General features: G+C 56.9%; 1 protein-coding gene across 3 annotated transcripts in view; it reads right to left on the reverse strand.

The window, feature by feature from the left end:
* Positions 1 to 14,504, reverse strand: part of TRAPPC10 (trafficking protein particle complex subunit 10) — a 66,378-nt gene extending 51,874 nt beyond the window's left edge. For 2 of the 3 annotated variants that reach the window (XM_073668805.1, XM_073668804.1), the window contains exon 1: positions 14,311 to 14,504. In XM_073668805.1, the coding sequence (XP_073524906.1) occupies positions 14,311 to 14,392 (82 nt within the window). In that variant the 5' untranslated portion in view covers positions 14,393 to 14,504. The remainder of the gene's footprint in view (positions 1 to 14,310) is intronic. The other variant, XM_073668806.1, reaches the window with a different exon arrangement.
* Positions 14,505 to 23,496: the final 8,992 nt, after the last annotated feature.

The following is a 23,496-nucleotide window of genomic DNA, read 5'->3' on the forward strand; positions in this document are numbered from 1 at the left end:
ACGGTGTCCATGGTAGATCTGATGCCTGGGAAAGTTATCGTTCCGTCTTCTGACTGACAACGTTCCACACTGAGATCCTTTGCTGTGTTGTCAGCTGTTTACGGACCACAAAGTGTCAGAAAAATCCTCCTAGAGCCGCGACACTTTCTCTGGGGTTAATGAGAATTGCTGTAAATGACAGCAGACGAGCACTGACTGCTAAGTAACAGGGGGGAATGTGATCGGCTGATTCTGAGCACAACCACAGCCCCGATTATAACAGGGGTGTGCACACATACGCAACCACATTACTGCAGCTTTATTATTTCCCTTCAAAATGATTTCAGTTGTTTCTCACTGGATTTGTACCGATTGTGGGCGACATTAAAGGGGGAAAAGTCCTGAAATAATTCTTCTTGGTGGGATTTTAACATGACAAATACTTGGTATAATATTAGGGGTAAGAAGGACTTTTATATCTACTGTATGTATAGGGGTACACAGTGTATACAGGGGTACACAGTATATACAGGTATTATGTAAAGATATATATGGGTACGATATCTACAGGGTGGCACACGGCATATACAGGGCGCATACAGGGGCACACGGCATATACAGGGCGCATACAGGGGCACACGGCATATACAGGGCGCATACAGGGGCACACGGCGTATACAGGGCGCATACAGGGGCACACGGCGTATACAGGGCGCATACAGGGGCACACGGCGTATACAGGGCGCATACAGGGGCACACGGCGTATACAGGGCGCAAACAGGGGCACACGGCGTATACAGGGCGCATACAGGGGCACACGGCGTATACAGGGCGCATACAGGGGCACACGGCGTATACAGGGCGCATACAGGGGCACACGGCGTATACAGGGCGCATACAGGGGCACACGGCGTATACAGGGCGCATACAGGGGCACACGGCGTATACAGGGCGCATACAGGGGCACACGGCGTATACAGGGCGCATACAGGGGCACACGGCGTATACAGGGCGCATACAGGGGCACACGGCGTATACAGGGCGCATACAGGGGCACACGGCGTATACAGGGCGCATACAGGGGCACACGGCGTATACAGGGCGCATACAGGGGCACACGGCGTATACAGGGCGCATACAGGGGCACACGGCGTATACAGGGGCACACGGCATATACAGGGCGTATACAGGGGCACGCGGCATATACAGGGCGTATACAGGGGCACGCGGCATATACAGGGCGTATACAGGGGCACGCGGCATATACAGGGCGTATACAGGGGCACGCGGCATATACAGGGCGTATACAGGGGCACGCGGCATATACAGGGCGTATACAGGGGCACGCGGCATATACAGGGCGTATACAGGGGCACGCGGCATATACAGGGCGTATACAGGGGCACGCGGCATATACAGGGCGTATACAGGGGCACGCGGCATATACAGGGCGTATACAGGGGCACGCGGCATATACAGGGCGTATACAGGGGCACGCGGCATATACAGGGCGTATACAGGGGCACGCGGCATATACAGGGCGTATACAGGGGCACGCGGCATATACAGGGCGTATACAGGGGCACGCGGCATATACAGGGCGTATACAGGGGCACGCGGCATATACAGGGCGTATACAGGGGCACGCGGCATATACAGGGCGTATACAGGGGCACGCGGCATATACAGGGCGTATACAGGGGCACGCGGCATATACAGGGCGTATACAGGGGCACGCGGCATATACAGGGCGTATACAGGGGCACGCGGCATATACAGGGCGTATACAGGGGCACGCGGCATATACAGGGCGTATACAGGGGCACGCGGCATATACAGGGCGTATACAGGGGCACGCGGCATATACAGGGCGTATACAGGGGCACGCGGCATATACAGGGCGTATACAGGGGCACGCGGCATATACAGGGCGTATACAGGGGCACGCGGCATATACAGGGCGTATACAGGGGCACGCGGCATATACAGGGCGTATACAGGGGCACGCGGCATATACAGGGCGTATACAGGGGCACGCGGCATATACAGGGCGTATACAGGGGCACGCGGCATATACAGGGCGTATACAGGGGCACGCGGCATATACAGGGCGTATACAGGGGCACGCGGCATATACAGGGCGTATACAGGGGCACGCGGCATATACAGGGCGTATACAGGGGCACGCGGCATATACAGGGCGTATACAGGGGCACGCGGCATATACAGGGCGTATACAGGGGCACATGGCATATACAGGGCATATACAGGGGCACACGGCATATACAGGGGCACACGGCATATACAGGGGCACACGGCATATACAGGGGCACACGGCATATACAGGGGCACACGGCATATACAGGGGCACACGGCATATACAGGGGCACACGGCATATACAGGGGCACACGGCATATACAGGGTGTATACAGGGGCACACGGCATATACAGGGTGTATACAGGGGCACACGGCATATACAGGGTGTATACAGGGGCACACGGCATATACAGGGTGTATACAGGGGCACACGGCATATACAGGGTGTATACAGGGGCACACGGCATATACAGGGTGTATACAGGGGCACACGGCATATACAGGGTGTATACAGGGGCACACGGCATATACAGGGTGTATACAGGGGCACACGGCATATACAGGGTGTATACAGGGGCACACGGCATATACAGGGGCACACGGCATATACAGGGTGTATACAGGGGCGCACGGCATATACAGGGTGTATACAGGGGCGCACGGTATATACAGGGTGTATACAGGGGCGCACGGTATATACAGGGTGTATACAGGGGCGCACGGTATATACAGGGTGTATACAGGGGCGCACGGTATATACAGGGTGTATACAGGGGCACACGGTATATACAGGGGCACACGGTATATACAGGGTGTATACAGGGGCGCACGGTACATACAGGGTGTATACAGGGGCGCACGGTACATACAGGGTGTATACAGGGGCGCACGGTACATACAGGGTGTATACAGGGGCGCACGGTATATACAGGGTGTATACAGGGGCACAGGGTATATAGGCTGTATACAGGGGCACAGGGTATATACAGGGTGCATACAGGGGCACAGGGTATATACAGGGTGCATACAGGGGCACAGGGTATATAGGCTGTATACAGGGGCACAGGGTATATACAGGGTGTATACAGGGGCACAGGGTATATACAGGGTGTATACAGGGGCACAGGGTATATAGGCTGTATACAGGGGCACAGGGTATATACAGGCTGTATACAGGGGCACAGGGTATATACAGGGTGGCATACGGTGTATACAGGGTGGCATGCAGGGGCACACGGTGTATACAGGGTGGCATGCAGGGGCACACGGTGTATACAGGGTGGCATGCAGGGGCACACGGTGTATACAGGGTGGCATGCAGGGGCACACGGTGTATACAGGGTGGCATGCAGGGGCACACGGTGTATACAGGGTGGCATGCAGGGGCACACGGTGTATACAGGGTGGCATGCAGGGGCACAGGGTATATACAGGGTGGCATACAGGGGCACAGGGTATATACAGGGTGGCATACAGGGGCACAGGGTATATACAGGGTGGCATACAGGGGCACAGGGTGGCATACAGGGGCACAGGGTATATACAGGGTGGCATACAGGGGCACAGGGTATATACAGGGTGGCATACAGGGGCACAGGGTATATACAGGGTGGCATACAGGGGCACAGGGTATATACAGGGTGGCATACAGGGGCACAGGGTATATACAGGGTGGCATACAGGGGCACAGGGTATATACAGGGTGGCATACAGGGGCACAGGGTATATACAGGGTGGCATACAGGGGCACAGGGTATATACAGGGTGGCATACAGGGGCACAGGGTATATACAGGGTGGCATACAGGGGCACACGGTATATACAGGGTGGCATACAGGGGCACACGGTATATACAGGGTGGCATACAGGGGCACACGGTATATACAGGGTGGCATACAGGGGCACACGGTATATACAGGGTGGCATACAGGGGCACACGGTATATACAGGGTGGCATACAGGGGCACACGGTATATACAGGGTGGCATACAGGGGCACACGGTATATACAGGGTGGCATACAGGGGCACACGGTATATACAGGGTGGCATACAGGGGCACACGGTATATACAGGGTGGCATACAGGGGCACACGGTATATACAGGGTGGCATACAGGGGCACACGGTATATACAGGGTGGCATACAGGGGCACACGGTATATACAGGGTGGCATACAGGGGCACACGGTATATACAGGGTGGCATACAGGGGCACACGGTATATACAGGGTGGCATACAGGGGCACACGGTATATACAGGGTGGCATACAGGGGCACACGGTATATACAGGGTGGCATACAGGGGCACACGGTATATACAGGGTGTATACAGGGGCACACGGTATATACAGGGTGTATACAGGGGCACACGGTATATACAGGGTGTATACAGGGGCACACGGTATATACAGGGTGTATACAGGGGCACACGGTATATACAGGGTGTATACAGGGGCACACGGTATATACAGGGTGTATACAGGGGCACACGGTATATACAGGGTGTATACAGGGGCACACGGTATATACAGGGTGTATACAGGGGCACACGGTATATACAGGGTGTATACAGGGGCACACGGTATATACAGGGTGTATACAGGGGCACACGGTATATACAGGGTGTATACAGGGGCACACGGTATATACAGGGTGTATACAGGGGCACACGGTATATACAGGGTGTATACAGGGGCACACGGTATATACAGGGTGTATACAGGGGCACACGGTATATACAGGGTGTATACAGGGGCACACGGTATATACAGGGTGTATACAGGGGCACAGGGTATATACAGGGTGTATACAGGGGCACAGGGTATATACAGGGTGTATACAGGGGCACAGGGTATATACAGGGTGTATACAGGGGCACAGGGTATATACAGGGTGTATACAGGGGCACAGGGTATATACAGGGTGTATACAGGGGCACAGGGTATATACAGGGTGTATACAGGGGCACAGGGTATATACAGGGTGTATACAGGGGCACAGGGTATATACAGGGTGTATACAGGGGCACAGGGTATATACAGGGTGTATACAGGGGCACAGGGTATATACAGGGTGTATACAGGGGCACAGGGTATATACAGGGTGTATACAGGGGCACAGGGTATATACAGGGTGTATACAGGGGCACAGGGTATATACAGGGTGTATACAGGGGCACAGGGTATATACAGGGTGTATACAGGGGCAGAGGGTATATACAGGGTGTATACAGGGGCAGAGGGTATATACAGGGTGTATACAGGGGCAGAGGGTATATACAGGGTGTATACAGGGGCACAGGGTATATACAGGGTGTATACAGGGGCACAGGGTATATACAGGGTGTATACAGGGGCACAGGGTATATACAGGGTGTATACAGGGGCACAGGGTATATACAGGGTGTATACAGGGGCACAGGGTATATACAGGGTGTATACAGGGGCACAGGGTATATACAGGGTGTATACAGGGGCACAGGGTATATACAGGGTGTATACAGGGGCACAGGGTATATACAGGGTGTATACAGGGGCACAGGGTATATACAGGGTGTATACAGGGGCACAGGGTATATACAGGGTGTATACAGGGGCACAGGGTATATACAGGGTGTATACAGGGGCACAGGGTATATACAGGGTGTATACAGGGGCACAGGGTGTATACAGGGGCACACGGTGTATACAGGGTGGCATACAGGGGCACACGGTGTATACAGGGTGTATACAGGGGCACACGGTGTATACAGGGTGTATACAGGGGCACACGGTGTATACAGGGTGGCATACAGGGGCACACGGTGTATACAGGGTGTATACAGCGGCACATGGTGTATATGTGGCACCCCAGGGGTCTGGTTCCCACAGTAACAGCAATGTTATGTCTGAGAGCAGGTGGGAGGTTTCCTGGTCAGACATCCTATGCATGCCACACCTCCTGCCCAGTCCTGGGAGGGGAAGGACTTCCCCTATATAAAGCTGGGGCTGAGGCAGGGTTAAGAAGAAGAGTAGAGAGAAGAAGAGAAGCAGTGATAGGAAAGAAAGATCAGGAGCTCTGTGGGAGTCGTGCTAAGAGGAGATCAGGGCTGGAAGCTGTAGAGCTCGCCCTGATTGAAGATTTCTTACCGGACCTGGAGTCCGAGGCTGTGGGGACTAACTCCTACCCAGCAGCAGAAACCGACCGGCAGGGGATTTCAGGTCCTCTGGCCCAGAAACCCGAAGGCACGGTCACACGCAAGGGACCAGCACCGCCGTCGTGGAGCGGAAGCCACTAGAAGACCCCGAGTCACCGGCCATACGGGTGAGCACCACACGGTACACTCAGGGACGTGGGCTACTTTTACCCGCCTCTAGCAAGGTAGCCAGAAGAGTACAGTTAGTTGGGGAGGCCTACAACTCCGCCTGGCCAAGGGGGATCCCATCTGCTCAAGGACTGACCAGGCCCCGACCGCTAGCCAGTACTCCGGGAGGGTCTATCTTTGTCACCAGTAAAGACCCTGAACTACACCGCATCGTCTCTGAGTGGTTCCTGCTACCCCCATCATCCACGTCTGCTGCCCTGAGGCCATACCCCTCCCGTTGGGGGTTATACCATCTACGCTGCACTATCCTACCACCGGCCTCAGCGGTCTGCCCTGCAGCGGCAGCTCCATAGCTGCATTCAACGGGTGGCGTAGTCGTCCTACATCTACTGCTAATATACCGCCACTTAGTCTGACTCCCTGGGCACGGACCGGGTCACCGCCACGAGACTACTACCCCTATCAGATCCGGCTCCGGGTAGTCCCTGCGTGCGCAACGCTGCATCACATAGGCCCAGGGCGCGTCAACTTTTGGCGTAGTCGGCAGGATCTCGTGCCCGCAACCACCGGGTACTGCGTGCCTGAAAAAGACTGTTCAAACTTACCAGTGGTGAAGATTCCCGCCATCCGGCGCCATCTTCTACCTTCTTCCACTGCGGAGCCGCGGCCTGCGGAAGAGGATCATCGCAAGGTAGGCCACGGTCCACTAGGGGGGAGGAAGATGTCGGATACGGAGGAGAGCTTCACTGCCTCAACCCCCGCCAGCGCCACCGCTGCTGCAGTCATGCCTTTCACCATGCCCTATATCCCGGGAGCGGCCTGGCTACCCCAGTACTCAGGGGAGTCACATACTCTGCATGACTTTAGAGAAAAGCTGGATAGCCTCTTCCAGGTGTACCCCCTCACAGAAGAGCAAAAAGTGAGCATCCTGGTTGCCCAATTAACTGGGGCAGCCCAAAGGGAGGTAAAGTCCTGGCCACCTGGGGGAAGGACTGTCGCAGGGATACTAACCCGGCTGAAGGATACCTTTGATACCCGCACCTCAGCCGAGATCAAGCTTAGATTCTACGGGTGCAAGCAGCGAGCACAAGAGAGTATAAGGGACTATGCACTAAACCTACAAGAGGCCCTGAGAGCCATTAAGCAGACCGACCCTGACGGCGTGGGAGACGAGGACCGGCTGTTGACTGAACAATTTATAGAGGGTTTATATTGCAATGCCCACCGAACCCAGTTGCGGGCAATGGCCTTACAGGACCCTCATCTGGGATTTGCACAGTTCAAGGACAGAGCCATCCGGGTGCTCCGAGAACCGGCACCAGGTGGCGTTGTGACCCACAGACGCCCCACTACCACTTACCACCAAGAGGCGGCGCCCTTGTCGGCAGGGCCTGTGGGAGCTGATGCGCAGGCTTTGAACAATGACCCGGCTCCCGACCTGCACCATCAGGTCCAAGAGCTAGCTAAAAGCGTTGCTGCGCTAACCCGAACTGTGCAGTCTTTACAGGTTTCTACTCCAGGGAAGATCCAGCTGGCATCCGGACCGGAGGACATCCCATGGCGCCGACCAAGGAGGACCCCACCGGCCAGAGGAAGACCCAGCGACCGATACAACGAGGACGGACAACCTATCTGCCGCCGCTGCAATCAACCCGGACATATGGCAAGGTACTGTCCTTTAAACTGGCACAACCTAGGGTAGAGGGCCAACCCCTAGGAAAAAGATCATCAGGCCCATCAAACTGGCGTGACAAATATGTGGGAGGACGTCCAGTCTTGCCTGTGGTACTGGATGGCATTCCTATGAGTGCCCTACTGGACACTGGGTCACAGGTCACCACCATCCCGTACGTGCTCTTCAAGCAGTACTGGAATGACTCGGATATAACCCGCTACCCTGACAATGACTTGAGTATCATCGCCAGCAATGGTCAGCCCGTGCCACAGATCGGATTTAAAGAGGTGACCATTAAAATCGGTAGAGTCGAGCTGGCAGCCCAGGGACTGATCATTGTGGACATTGATAAGCGCGAGAGTCACCCTAAGATAACTCTAGGAACTAATGTAATTGAAAATTGTCTTGCAGAGGTGATTTTTATTTTACAGCAGGTTGCCAAGAACGCCAGCTCCGGCCAGCAGCGAGTGCTCCAAAAAGAGATCCGGGCACTGATGCGACGGCAACAGGTGGAACTCTCCGGCGGTGAGATTGGTAGCGTGAGAATGTGTGACCCTTTCCCTATTGCCATGCCCCCAAAAAGTGAAATGATGATTTGGTGCCGGGCGGCTATTGGTCTGAGAGGTAGAGATTACCAGGCAATGGTAGAACCAGTTTACTCAGACAGTAGGCCCACCATTTTGACAGCACGGGGGGTGGTCAATGTACGCCATGGGAGGGTGCCCGTTCGCATAATAAATATCGGGAAGAGGGAAGTGTACCTGCCCCGGTATGCCACGCTAGCCAAATTGTATACCATCAATCAGAATTCTATACAGTCCGTAGAACCCTTGCCTCCATCTTCTCCGGAGGAAGGTAACGGCTCTAAACAACAAATGGAGGATTGGTGTCAGCAACTACATTTGGGTACTGACTCCACTCCCTCCCACCAGAAACAGGGAGTCTACCGGGTGGTTCAAGAGTACGAGAGAGTGTTTAGTAAACACCCGTTAGACTTCGGGCGAGTCAAGGGGGTAGAACATCACATCCCCACGGGAGACCATCCTCCCATAAAAGAGAGGTATCGACCCGTACCCCCTGCACACTACCAACACGCCAAGGGGATGCTTAGAGACATGAAGGAGGCTGGGGTAATCAGGGAAAGCTGTAGCCCCTGGGCAGCTCCACTAGTCTTGGTCAAAAAGAAAGACAACACCATGAGAATGTGTGTAGATTACCGGAAAATAAACCGTATCACACACAAAGATGCGTACCCCTTACCAAGAATAGAGGAGTCTTTGGCTGCTTTAAAATCTGCTAACTTCTTCTCCACCTTGGATCTCACTAGCGGGTACTGGCAGGTTCCTGTAGCAGAGGCGGATCGGGAAAAGACCGCATTCACCACCCCGATGGGACTTAGTGAGTTTACCTGCATGCCGTTTGGACTCTGCAACGCACCAGGAACCTTCCAGCGATTGATGGAGTGCTGTCTGGGACACCGGAACTTTGAGACGGTCCTGTTATACCTGGACGATGTCATCGTCTACTCCAAAACCTACGAGGACCACCTGAAGCACCTGGCGGAAGTGTTTGAAGCTCTGGCAAGTTACGGCCTAAAGGTGAAACCCTCCAAGTGTCACCTCCTGAAGCCAAAGGTGCAGTACCTGGGACACGTGGTGAGTGCTGACGGAGTGGCTCCCGACCCTGATAAGATCACCGCAATTAAGGAATGGCCAAGCCCCTCCAGTGTAAAGGAAGTGAGGCAGTTCCTCGGGTTGGTAGGCTACTACCGAAGGTTCATACCCGGTTTCACCAAAAAGGCAGCTCCTATGCAGGACCTCCTGATAGGCCAGTCCAGGAAGGCCAAGAACCAGAAGCCGCCCTTCAGATGGGAGAAGTTGGAAGAAGAGTCCTTCCGCCAGCTGAAGATGGCCCTCACGGGGGATGAAATCCTGGCGTACCCTGATTATAGCCAACCCTTTATCCTCTACACCGACGCCAGTAACATCGGGCTAGGAGCCGTACTATCCCAGATCCAGCAGGGGAAAGAACGGGTAATTGCTTACGCCAGCCGAAAACTGCGACCCACCGAAAGAAATCCTGAGAATTACAGCTCATTTAAGCTAGAGTTCCTGGCAGTGGTGTGGGCAGTCACCGAACGCTTTAAGCACTACCTCGCTTCTTCCCGGTTCACCGTGTACACGGATAACAACCCGTTGACACACCTGGACACTGCAAGACTCGGTGCCCTAGAGCAGAGATGGATGGCCCGCTTGTCCAACTATGAGTTTACAATCAAATACCGGGCAGGACGCTCCAATACCAACGCGGACGCCCTGTCCAGGATGCCAAACCTACCGGACGAGGGTGAGGATTCAGAAGATTTGGAAGCGGTCGAACTCCCTGCGTTCCACCGTCATGGGACTATCCAGTATTCCCACCGTGTAAGGGGTAAACAAGCCGCTACGTTCAACCCCTTACCTCACTACAACTGGGCGGAAACGCAAGACAGTGACCCTGCCGTCCGCTGGTGAAGGAGATGCTGACTCAGCCAGAAGCTCGCCTTGACCCAGACGCTCCGGAGGAGGCCAAGCAACTGTGGGCAGAGAAGAGTCGACTGTTCCTTTACAAGGGGAAGTTGTGCCGCAGAATGGTTAACTCCCGGACGCATGAACTGATCTGGCAAGTAGTGGTGCCAAGAAGGGACGCAGCTATGGTGATGGAGGCATACCACGACGGGGCTGGGCACTTCGGATGGAAGAAGCTGGAGTTCCTGCTGCGCGGGCGGTTCCATTGGGTAGGCATGAGAGGAACCATCGAGAGGTGGTGCAGAGACTGTGGCCCATGCAACCTAAGAAGGAAGGACCGTGCCAGCCAGAAGACCCCCCTTCAGTCCATCGTCACCCGGCAGCCGTTGGAACTGGTAGCCTTGGATCATGTAAAACTGACCCCAAGCAGAAGTGGCTACGTCTACGCATTAACCATCGTGGATCACTACTCCCGGTTCTTGGTTGTCGTCCCCGTCAAGGACTTAACGGCTCAAACAGCAGCTAGAGCCTTCCAGCAGCACTTCTGCCGTCCACACGGCTACCCAGAGCAGGTGCTGACGGACCAGGGACCTGCCTTTGAAGCGGAGGTCTTCCAAGAGTTCTGTACTCTGTATGGCTGCCGGAAGATCAGGACGACACCCTATCATCCGCAAACTAATGGACTTTGTGAGAAAATGAACCAGGTGGTGATAGATCTTCTAAAAACATTGCCCCTGGAAGAACGCAGTCTGTGGCCTGAGAAGCTGCCCGACCTGGTGGACCTATACAACTACATCCCTGTAGGTTCCACCAACTGTACCCCGGCTTACCTAATGAGGGCAAGACCCGGTAAGCTACCTGTTGACCTGGAGATGGGAGTCCTGACACCCGAGGACACTTCACCGGAAGCAGACTGGGACACAGAGAGGCAGCAGCAGTACCGGAAAGTACAGGAGAGCGTGGAGCGAAGTCTCTGTCTAGCTAGGGAAAGACAAGAGAAAACTTACAACCAGTACGCTCCCGCTGTTCCCTTGGTACCCGGAGAGCAGGTCTTGAAGAGGAAAAGACGGCTCCACAAGTTGGACGACCAGTGGGAGAAGGACCCGTACATCGTACTGCCCTCAAGCCACGACAACCCGAAGGTCTGTACCATCAGTAGAGACGGAGGGGAAACCACAACCATTGTATCCCGGGATCACCTGAAGAAGTGTCCCGAACAGCTACGGACTCCTGAAGAGGAACATGAAGACCCTCGACCCGTAGAGGAAAGGGAAGATGTGGTTAGTACTGTGCTCGGAGACTTCCCTCGGTCCTGGACTCAAGTCAATGGTGCAGTTGTGGTACCCGTCCTCACGTTCCTCCAACCAGCATCCCAAGTACTCACGGAGCAACCGGTAGAGCTGGAAGAACAGCCGGTCCAGGAGGCAGAAGACTCCACACAAGCAGATCAGGAGGATCAACCCTCTGCTTATAGTGAGCCTGCCGTACCCCTAGTGAGCCAAAGAGCCGGTAGACAGCTGCCCAGTTTACCCTTGACAGCTCCTACACCCTGTAGTTCAGGGCCAGACAGTCAGCTCCGTAGGTCCACTAGGGCCACTAAAGGCCAGTTACCCGCACGTTGGAGGATTTGAAGTGTTTAAATTGTTTTATTTGTGGTCACCTGTCTGTTACTTGTAAATAATTATGTGTTTCTAGTTATTTTTAGGAGTCCTTGGTGGATTTACCGGGAATCCTTGTACAATTGGTTGGAGCGTAACTTAGGAATGGACTAAAGACTGTTAAGGACTCGGGGCAGGACAGACCCCTACCTGGTTACGTCTCCCTGTTTTGGTGAAATGGACACCTTGCTTTTCTTCAAAAACTGCACCCGGTTGCGGACACGCCGTGACCATGCTAATATGTTTTTTTTTTTCTATTGTACCGTTTCTGTTTGTATTGGTTATGTTTTTCTAAAATATGTTTAGTCCCGGAGTACTAAATTTCACAAGGGGGGAATGTGGCACCCCAGGGGTCTGGTTTCCACAGTAACAGCAGTGTTATGTCTGAGAGCAGGTGGGAGGTCTCTTGGTCAGGAATCCTATGCATGCCACACCTCCTGCCCGGTCCTGGGAGGGGAAGGACTTCCCCTATATAAACCTGGGGCTGAGGCAGGGTTAAGAAGAAGAGTAGAGAGAAGAAGAGAAGCAGTGATAGGAAAGAAAGATCAGGAGCTCTGTGGGAGTCGTGCTAAGAGGAGATCAGGGCTGGAAGCTGTAGAGCTCGCCCTGATTGAAGATTTCTTACCGGACCCGGAGTCCGAGGCTGTGGGGACTAACTCCTACCCAGCAGCAGAAACCGACCGGCAGGGGATTTCAGGTCCTCTGGCCCAGAAACCCGAAGGCTCGGTCACACGTGTGGGACCAGCACCGCCGTCGTGGAGCGGAAGCCACTAGAAGGCCCCGAGTCACCGGCCATACGGGTGAGCACCACACGGTACACTCAGGGACGTGGGCTACTTTTACCCGCCTCTAGCAAGGTAGCCAGAAGAGTACAGTTAGTTGGGGAGGCCTACAACTCCGCCTGGCCAAGGGGGATCCCATCAGCTCAAGGACTGACCAGGCCCCGACCGCTAGCCAGTACTCCGGGAGGGTCTATCTTTGTCACCAGTAAAGACCCTGAACTACACCGCATCGTCTCTGAGTGGTTCCTGCTACCCCCATCATCCACGTCTGCTGCCCTGAGGCCATACCCCTCCCGTTGGGGGTTATACCATCTACGCTGCACTATCCTACCACCGGCCTCAGCGGTCTGCCCTGCAGCGGCAGCTCCATAGCTGCATTCAACGGGTGACGTAGTCGTCCAACATCTACCGCTAATACAACGCCACTTAGTCTGACTCCCTGGGCACGGACCGGGTCACCGCCACGAGACTACTACCCCTATCAGATCCGGCTCCGGGTAGTCCCTGCGTGCGCAACGCTGCATCACATAGGCCCAGGGCGCGTCATATACAGGGTGTATACAGGCGCACAGGGTATATACAGGGTGGCATACAGGGGCACATGGTGTATACAGGGTGTATACAGGGGCACACAGTGTATACAGGGGCACAGGGTATATACAGGGTGGTATACAGGGACACAGGGTATATACAGGGTGGTATACAGGGGCACAGGGTATATACAAGGTGGTATACAGGGGCACAGGGTATATACAGGGTGTATACAGGGGCACACGGTGTATACAGGGTGGCATACAGGGGCACATGGTGTATACAGGGTGTATACAGGGGCACAGGGTATATACAGGGTGGTATACAGGGGCACACGGTATATACAGGGTGGCATAGAGGGGCACACGGTATATACAGGGTGGCATACAGGGGCACAAGATATATACAGGGTGGTATACAGGGGCACACGGTATATACAGGGTGGCATACAGGGGCACAGGGTATATACAGGGTGGCATACAGGGGCACAAGATATATACAGGGTGGTATACAGGGGCACAGGGTATATACAAGGTGGTATACAGGTGCACAGGGTATATACAGGGTGTATACAGGGGCACATGGTGTATACAGGGTGTATACAGGGGCACAGGGTGGTATACAGGGGCACACGGTATATACAGGGTGGCATACAGGGGCACAAGGTATATACAGGGTGGTATACAGGGGCACACGGTATATACAGGGTGGTATACAGGGGCACAGGGTATATACAGGGGCACAGAGGACACATGCGCAGGCCGCGGGCTCTCACAGGTGACTATGGGCTTGTTCTCCATGGTGTACACCGCCCCTGGTTCTCCGTTTCCGGTGTCCCCAGGCTCCGCCCCTTCCATGGGCTCCGGTCACCGCTCCATTCCGGGCTCCGCAGTCGCCGCACGGCCACTTCCGGCTTCCTCCTCACTGCGGACAATCATTTCCGGAATATACTGAACGCTGGGATTGGTTTAACGTTGATAGAGGGGCGGGGCTTAAATCCTGCCGCTCATTGGTCAGTCCGAGGGATTTTGACGTTTCCCTGAGATGATGAGCTTTGATTGGCTAAGTAGTGATCACGTGGAGGTTCTGTTTTGCGGCCTTTACGTCGCCTGTCGTCTATAGCACTGGAAAATGTAAAATTGACGTCAGGTGTACGTGTTGTCATAGAGACGAGAAAGGAACGTGCAGAAGAGGTGTCTCCTATAGGAGATGTGTGGCCATACTGCGCATGTCTGGCAGAAAACCTGCTGGCTGGAAGATGCGCTGTGGAGGATATGGGGGCTCCTGACAGGAGGATGGGGGTGTGGAGGATATGGGAGCTCCTGACAGGAGGATGGGGGGTGTGGAGGATATGGGGGCTCCTGACAGGAGGATGGGGGTGTGGAGGATATGGGGGCTCCTGACAGGAGGATGGGGGTGTGGAGGATATGGGAGCTCCTGACAGGAGGATGGGGGGTGTGGAGGATATGGGGGCTCCTGACAGGAGGTTGGGGGGTGTGGAGGATATGGGGGCTCCTGACAGGAGGATGGGGGTGTGGAGGATATGGGGGCTCCTGACAGGAGGATGGGGGTGTGGAGAAAATGGGGGTTCCTGACAGGAGGATGGGGGAATGTGGAGGATATGAGGGCTCCTGACAGGAGGACGGGGGTGTGGAGGATATGGGGGCTCCTGACAGGAGGATGGGGGTGTGGAGGATATGGGGGCTCCTGACAGGAGGATGGGGGTGTGGAGGATATGGGGGCTCCTGACAGGAGGATGGGGGTGTGGAGGATATGGGGGCTCCTGACAGGAGGATGGGGGTGTGGAGGATATGGGGGCTCCTGACTGGAGGATGGGGGTGTGGAGGATATGGGGGCTCCTGACAGGAGGATGGGGGTGTGGAGGATATGGGGGCTCCTGACAGGAGGATGGGGGTGTGGAGGATATGGGGGCTCCTGACAGGAGGATGGGGGTGTGGAGGATATGGGGGCTCCTGACAGGAGGATGGGGGTGTGGAGGATATGGGGGCTCCTGACTGGAGGATGGGGGTGTGGAGGATATGGGGGCTCCTGACTGGAGGATGGGGGTGTGGAGGATATGGGGGCTCCTGACAGGAGGATGGGGGTGTGTGGAGGATATGGGGGCTCCTGACAGGAGGATGGGGGTGTGGAGGATATGGGGGCTCCTGACAGGAAGATGGGGGTGTGGAGGATATGGGGGCTCCTGACAGGAGGATGGGGGTGTGGAGGATATGGGGGCTCCTGACAGGAGGATGGGGGTGTGGAGGATATGGGGGCTCCTGACAGGAGGATGAGGGTGTGGAGGTTATGGGGGCTCCTGACAGGAGGATGGGGGTGTGGAGGATATGGGGGCTCCTGACTGGAGGATGGGGGTGTGGAGGATATGGGGGTTCCTGACAGGAGGATGGGGGTGTGGAGGATATGGGGGCTCCTGACAGGAGGATGGGCGTGTGGAGGATATGGGGGCTCCTGACAGGAGCATGGGCGTGTGGAGGATATGGGGGCTCCTGACAGGAGGATGGGGGTGTGGAGGATATGGGGGCTCCTGACAGGAGGATGGGGGTGTGGAGGATATGGGAGCTCCTGACAGGAGGATGGGTGTGTGGAGGATATGGGAGCTCCTGACAGGAGGATGGGGGTGTGGAGGATATGGGGGCTCCTGACAGGAGGATGGGGGTGTGGAGGATATGGGGGCTCCTGACAGGAGGATGGGGGTGTGGAGGATATGGGGGTTCGTGACAGGAGGATGAGGCTGTGGAGGATTTGGGGGCTCCTGACAGGAGGATGGGGGTGTGGAGGATATGGGGCTCCTGACAGGAGGATGGGGGTGTGGAGGATATGGGGGTTCCTGACAGGAGGATGAGGCTGTGGAGGATTTGGGGGCTCCTGACAGAAGGATTGGGTGTGGAAGATATGGGAGCTCCTGACAGGAGGATGGGGGTGTGGAGGATATGGGGACTCCTGACAGGAGGATGGGGGTGTGGAGAATATGGGGGTTCCTGACAGGAGGATGGGGGAATGTGGAGGATATGAAGGCTCCTGACAGGAGCATGGGGGTGTGGAGGATATGGGGGCTCCTGACAGGAGGATGGGGGTGTGGAGGATATGGGAGCTCCTGACGGGAGGATGGGGGTGTGGAGGATATGGGGGCTCCTGACAGGAGGATGGGGGTGTGGAGGATATGGGGGCTCCTGACAGGAGGATGGGGGTGTGGAGGATTATGGGGGTTCCTGACAGGAGGATGAGGCTGTGGAGGATTTGGGGGCTCCTGACAGAAGGATTGGGTGTGGAAGATATGGGAGCTCCTGACAGGAGGATGGGGGTATGGAGAATATGGGGGTTCCTGACAGGAGGATGGGGGAATGTGGAGGATATGAGGGCTCCTGACAGGAGCATGGGGGTGTGGAGGATATGGGGGCTCCTGACAGGAGGATGGGGGTGTGGAGGATATGGGAGCTCCTGACAGGAGGATGGGGGTGTGTGGAGGATATGGGGGCTCCTGACAGGAGGATGGGGGTGTGGAGGATATGGGGGCTCCTGACAGGAGTATGGGGGTGTGGAGGATATGGGGTCTCCTGACAGAAGGATATGGGGACTCCTGACAGGAGGATGGGGGTGTGGAGGATATGGAGGCTCCTGACAGGAGGATAGGGGTGTGGAGAATATGAGGGCTCCTGACAGGAGGATGGGGGTGTGGAGGATATGGGGGCTCCTGACAGGAGGATGGGGGTGTGGAGGATATGGGGGCTCCTGACTGGAGGATGGGGGTGTGGAGGATATGGGGGTCTCCTGACTGGAGGATGGGGGTGTGGAGGATATGGGGGTCTCCTGACAGTAGGATGGGGGTGTGGAGAATATGAGGGCTCCTGACAGGAGGATGGGGCTGTGGAGGATATGGGGTCTCCTGACAGGAGGATGGGGCTGTGGAGGATATGGGGCTCCTGACAGGAAGATGGGAGTGTGGAGGATATGGGGCTCCTGACAGGAGGATGGGGGTGTGGAGGATATGGGGGCTCCTGACAGGAGTATGGGGGTGTGGAGAATATGAGGGCTCCTGACGGGAGGATAGCGGTGTGGAGGATATGGGGCTCCTGACAGGAAGATGGGAGTGAGGAGGATATGGGGGCTCCTGACAGGAGGATGGGGGTGTGGAGGATATGGGGCTCCTGACAGGAAGATGGTAGTGAGGAGGATATGGGGCTCCTGACAGGAGGATGGCGGTGTGGAGGATATGGGGCTCCTGACAGGAAGATGGGAGTGAGGAGGATATGGGGCTCCTGAAAGGAGGATGGGGGTGTGGAGGATATGGGGGCTCCTGACAGGAGGATGGGGGTGTGGAGGATATGGGGGCTCCTGTCAGGAGGATATGGGGACTCCTGACAGGAGAATGGGGGTGTGGAGGATATGGGGGCTCCTGACAGGAGGATAGGGGTGTGGAGAATATGAGGGCTCCTGACAGGAGGATGGGGGTGTGGAGGATATGGGGGCTCCTGACAGGAGGATGGGGGTGTGGAGGATATGGGGTCTCCTGACTGGAGGATGGGGGTGTGGAGGATATGGGGGTCTCTTGACAGTAGGATGGGGGTGTGGAGGATATGGGGGCTCCTGACAGTAGGATGGGGGTGTGGAGGATATGGGGGCTCCTGACAGGAGGATGGGGGTGTGGAGGATATGGGCGCTCCTGACAGGAGGATGAGGTGTGTGGAGGATATGAGGGCTCCTGACAGGAGGATGGGGGTGTGGAGGATATGGGGGCTCCTGACAGGAGGATGGGGGTGTGGAGGATATGGGGGCTCCTGCCGGGAGGATGGGGGTGTGGAGGATATGGGGGCTCCTGACAGGAGTATGGGGGTGTGGAGAATATGAGGGCTCCTGACAGGAGGATGGGGGTCTGGAGGATATGGGGCTCCTGACAGGAGGATGGGGGTCTGGAGGATATGGGGCTCCTGACAGGAGGATGGCGGTGTGGAGGATATGGGGCTCCTGACAGGAGGATGGCGGTGTGGAGGATATGGGGCTCCTGACAGGAGGATGGGGGTGTGGAGGATATGGGGCTCCTGACAGGAGGATGGCGGTGTGGAGGATATGGGGGCTCCTGACAGGAGGACGGGGGTGTGGAGGATATGGGGGCTCCTGACAGGAGGATATGGGGACTCCTGACAGGAGGATGGGGGTGTGGAGGATATGGGGCTCCTGACAGGAGGATGGCGGTGTGGAGGATATGGGGGCTCCTGACAGGAGGACGGGGGTGTGGAGGATATGGGGGCTCCTGACAGGAGGATGGGGGTCTGGAGGATATGGGGCTCCTGACAGGAGGATGGGGGTCTGGAGGATATGGGGCTCCTGACAGGAGGATGGCGGTGTGGAGGATATGGGGGCTCCTGACAGGAGGATGGGGGTGTGGAGGATATGGGGGCTCCTGCCGGGAGGATGGGGGTGTGGAGGATATGGGGGCTCCTGACAGGAGTATGGGGGTGTGGAGAATATGAGGGCTCCTGACAGGAGGATGGGGGTCTGGAGGATATGGGGCTCCTGACAGGAGGATGGGGGTCTGGAGGATATGGGGCTCCTGACAGGAGGATGGCGGTGTGGAGGATATGGGGCTCCTGACAGGAGGATGGCGGTGTGGAGGATATGGGGCTCCTGACAGGAGGATGGGGGTGTGGAGGATATGGGGCTCCTGACAGGAGGATGGCGGTGTGGAGGATATGGGGGCTCCTGACAGGAGGACGGGGGTGTGGAGGATATGGGGGCTCCTGACAGGAGGATATGGGGACTCCTGACAGGAGGATGGGGGTGTGGAGGATATGGGGCTCCTGACAGGAGGATGGCGGTGTGGAGGATATGGGGGCTCCTGACAGGAGGACGGGGGTGTGGAGGATATGGGGGCTCCTGACAGGAGGATATGGGGACTCCTGACAGGAGGATGGGGGTGTGGAGGATATGGGGTCTCCTGACAGAAGGATATGGGGTCTCCTGACAGAAGGATATGGGGACTCCTGACAGGAGGATGGGGGTGTGGAGGATATGGAGGCTCCTGACAGGAGGATAGGGGTGTGGAGAATATGAGGGCTCCTGACAGGAGGATGGGGGTGTGGAGGATATGGGGGCTCCTGACAGGAGGATGGGGGTGTGGAGAATATGGGGTCTCCTGACTGGAGGATGGGGGTGTGGAGGATATGGGGGTCTCCTGACTGGAGGATGGGGGTGTGGAGGATATGGGGGTCTCCTGACAGTAGGATGGGGGTGTGGAGAATATGAGGGCTCCTGACAGGAGGATGGGGCTGTGGAGGATATGGGGTCTCCTGACAGGAGGATGGGGCTGTGGAGGATATGGGGCTCCTGACAGGAAGATGGGAGTGAGGAGGATATGGGGCTCCTGACAGGAGGATGGGGGTGTGGAGGATATGGGGGCTCCTGACAGGAGTATGGGGGTGTGGAGAATATGAGGGCTCCTGACAGGAGGATGGCGGTGTGGAGGATATGGGGCTCCTGACAGGAAGATGGGAGTGAGGAGGATATGGGGGCTCCTGACAGGAGGATGGGGGTGTGGAGGATATGGGGCTCCTGACAGGAAGATGGTAGTGAGGAGGATATGGAGCTCCTGACAGGAGGATGGCGGTGTGGAGGATATGGGGCTCCTGACAGGAAGATGGGAGTGAGGAGGATATGGGGCTCCTGAAAGGAGGATGGGGGTGTGGAGGATATGGGGGCTCCTGACAGGAGGATGGGGGTGTGGAGGATATGGGGGCTCCTGTCAGGAGGATATGGGGACTCCTGACAGGAGGATGGGGGTGTGGAGGATATGGGGGCTCCTGACAGGAGGATAGGGGTGTGGAGAATATGAGGGCTCCTGACAGGAGGATGGGGGTGTGGAGGATATGGGGTCTCCTGACTGGAGGATGGGGGTGTGGAGGATATGGGGGTCTCTTGACAGTAGGATGGGGGTGTGGAGGATATGGGGGCTCCTAACAGTAGGATGGGGGTGTGGAGGATATGGGGGCTCCTGACAGGAGGATGGGGGTGTGGAGGATATGGGCGCTCCTGACAGGAGGATGGGGGTGTGGATGATATGGGGGCTCCTGCCGGGAGGATGGGGGTGTGGAGGATATGGGGGCTCCTGACAGGAGTATGGGGGTGTGGAGAATATGAGGGCTCCTGACAGGAGGATGGGGGTCTGGAGGATATGGGGCTCCTGACAGGAGGATGGGGGTCTGGAGGATATGGGGGCTCCTGACTGGAGGATGGGGGTGTGGAGGATATGGGGGCTCCTGACAGGAGGATGGGGGAATGTGGAGGATATGAGGGCTCCTGACAGGAGGATGGGGTGTGGAGGATATGGGGGCTCCTGACTGGAGGATGGGGGTGTGGAGGATATGGGGGCTCCTGACTGGAGGATGGGGGTGTGGAGGATATGGGGGCTCCTGACAGGAGGATGGGGGTGTGTGGAGGATATGGGGGCTCCTGACAGGAGGATGGGGGTGTGTGGAGGATATGGGGGCTCCTGACAGGAGGATGGGGGTGTGGAGGATATGGGGGCTCCTGACAGGAGGATGGGGGTGTGGAGGATATGGGGGCTCCTGACAGGAGGATGGGGGTGTGGAGGATATGGGGGCTCCTGACAGGAGGATGAGGGTGTGGAGGTTATGGGGGCTCCTGACAGGAGGATGGGGGTGTGGAGGATATGGGGGCTCCTGACTGGAGGATGGGGGTGTGGAGGATATGGGGGTTCCTGACAGGAGGATGGGGGTGTGGAGGATATGGGGGTTCCTGACAGGAGGATGGGGGTGTGGAGGATATGGGGGCTTCTGACAGGAGGATGGGGGTGTGGAGGATATGGGGGCTCCTGACAGGAGCATGGGCGTGTGGAGGATATGGGGGCTCCTGACAGGAGGATGGGGGTGTGGAGGATATGGGGGCTCCTGACAGGAGGATGGGGGTGTGGAGGATATGGGAGCTCCTGACAGGAGGATGGGGGTGTGGAGGATATGGGGGCTCCTGACAGGAGGATGGGGGTGTGGAGGATATGGGGGCTCCTGACAGGAGGATGGGGGTGTGGAGGATATGGGGGTTCCTGACAGGAGGATGAGGCTGTGGAGGATTTGGGGGCTCCTGACAGAAGGATTGGGTGTGGAAGATATGGGAGCTCCTGACAGGAGGATGGGGGTGTGGAGGATATGGGGACTCCTGACAGGAGGATGGGGGTGTGGAGAATATGGGGGTTCCTGACAGGAGGATGGGGGAATGTGGAGGATATGAAGGCTCCTGACAGGAGCATGGGGGTGTGGAGGATATGGGGGCTCCTGACAGGAGGATGGGGGTGTGGAGGATATGGGAGCTCCTGACGGGAGGATGGGGGTGTGGAGGATATGGGGGCTCCTGACAGGAGGATGGGGGTGTGGAGGATATGGGAGCTCCTGACGGGAGGATGGGGGTGTGGAGGATATGGGGGCTCCTGACAGGAGGATGGGGGTGTGGAGGATATGGGCGCTCCTGACAGGAGGATGGGGGTGTGGATGATATGGGGGCTCCTGCCGGGAGGATGGGGGTGTGGAGGATATGGGGGCTCCTGACAGGAGTATGGGGGTGTGGAGAATATGAGGGCTCCTGACAGGAGGATGGGGGTCTGGAGGATATGGGGCTCCTGACAGGAGGATGGGGGTCTGGAGGATATGGGGGCTCCTGACTGGAGGATGGGGGTGTGGAGGATATGGGGGCTCCTGACAGGAGGATGGGGGAATGTGGAGGATATGAGGGCTCCTGACAGGAGGATGGGGTGTGGAGGATATGGGGGCTCCTGACTGGAGGATGGGGGTGTGGAGGATATGGGGGCTCCTGACTGGAGGATGGGGGTGTGGAGGATATGGGGGCTCCTGACTGGAGGATGGGGGTGTGGAGGATATGGGGGCTCCTGACAGGAGGATGGGGGTGTGTGGAGGATATGGGGGCTCCTGACAGGAGGATGGGGGTGTGGAGGATATGGGGGCTCCTGACAGGAGGATGGGGGTGTGGAGGATATGGGGGCTCCTGACAGGAGGATGGGGGTGTGGAGGATATGGGGGCTCCTGACAGGAGGATGGGGGTGTGGAGGATATGGGGGCTCCTGACAGGAGGATGAGGGTGTGGAGGTTATGGGGGCTCCTGACAGGAGGATGGGGGTGTGGAGGATATGGGGGCTCCTGACTGGAGGATGGGGGTGTGGAGGATATGGGGGTTCCTGACAGGAGGATGGGGGTGTGGAGGATATGGGGGCTTCTGACAGGAGGATGGGGGTGTGGAGGATATGGGGGCTCCTGACAGGAGCATGGGCGTGTGGAGGATATGGGGGCTCCTGACAGGAGGATGGGGGTGTGGAGGATATGGGGGCTCCTGACAGGAGGATGGGGGTGTGGAGGATATGGGAGCTCCTGACAGGAGGATGGGGGTGTGGAGGATATGGGGGCTCCTGACAGGAGGATGGGGGTGTGGAGGATATGGGGGCTCCTGACAGGAGGATGGGGGTGTGGAGGATATGGGGGTTCCTGACAGGAGGATGAGGCTGTGGAGGATTTGGGGGCTCCTGACAGAAGGATTGGGTGTGGAAGATATGGGAGCTCCTGACAGGAGGATGGGGGTGTGGAGGATATGGGGACTCCTGACAGGAGGATGGGGGTGTGGAGAATATGGGGGTTCCTGACAGGAGGATGGGGGAATGTGGAGGATATGAAGGCTCCTGACAGGAGCATGGGGGTGTGGAGGATATGGGGGCTCCTGACAGGAGGATGGGGGTGTGGAGGATATGGGAGCTCCTGACGGGAGGATGGGGGTGTGGAGGATATGGGGGCTCCTGACAGGAGGATGGGGGTGTGGAGGATATGGGGGCTCCTGACAGGAGGATGGGGGTGTGGAGGATTATGGGGGTTCCTGACAGGAGGATGAGGCTGTGGAGGATTTGGGGGCTCCTGACAGAAGGATTGGGTGT

This window comes from Phyllobates terribilis, unplaced genomic scaffold, assembly GCF_046119375.1.
Source record: "Phyllobates terribilis strain yellow unplaced genomic scaffold, ASM4611937v1 Scaffold_2__4_contigs__length_985480577, whole genome shotgun sequence".
Classification (NCBI taxonomy): domain Eukaryota; kingdom Metazoa; phylum Chordata; class Amphibia; order Anura; family Dendrobatidae; genus Phyllobates; species Phyllobates terribilis.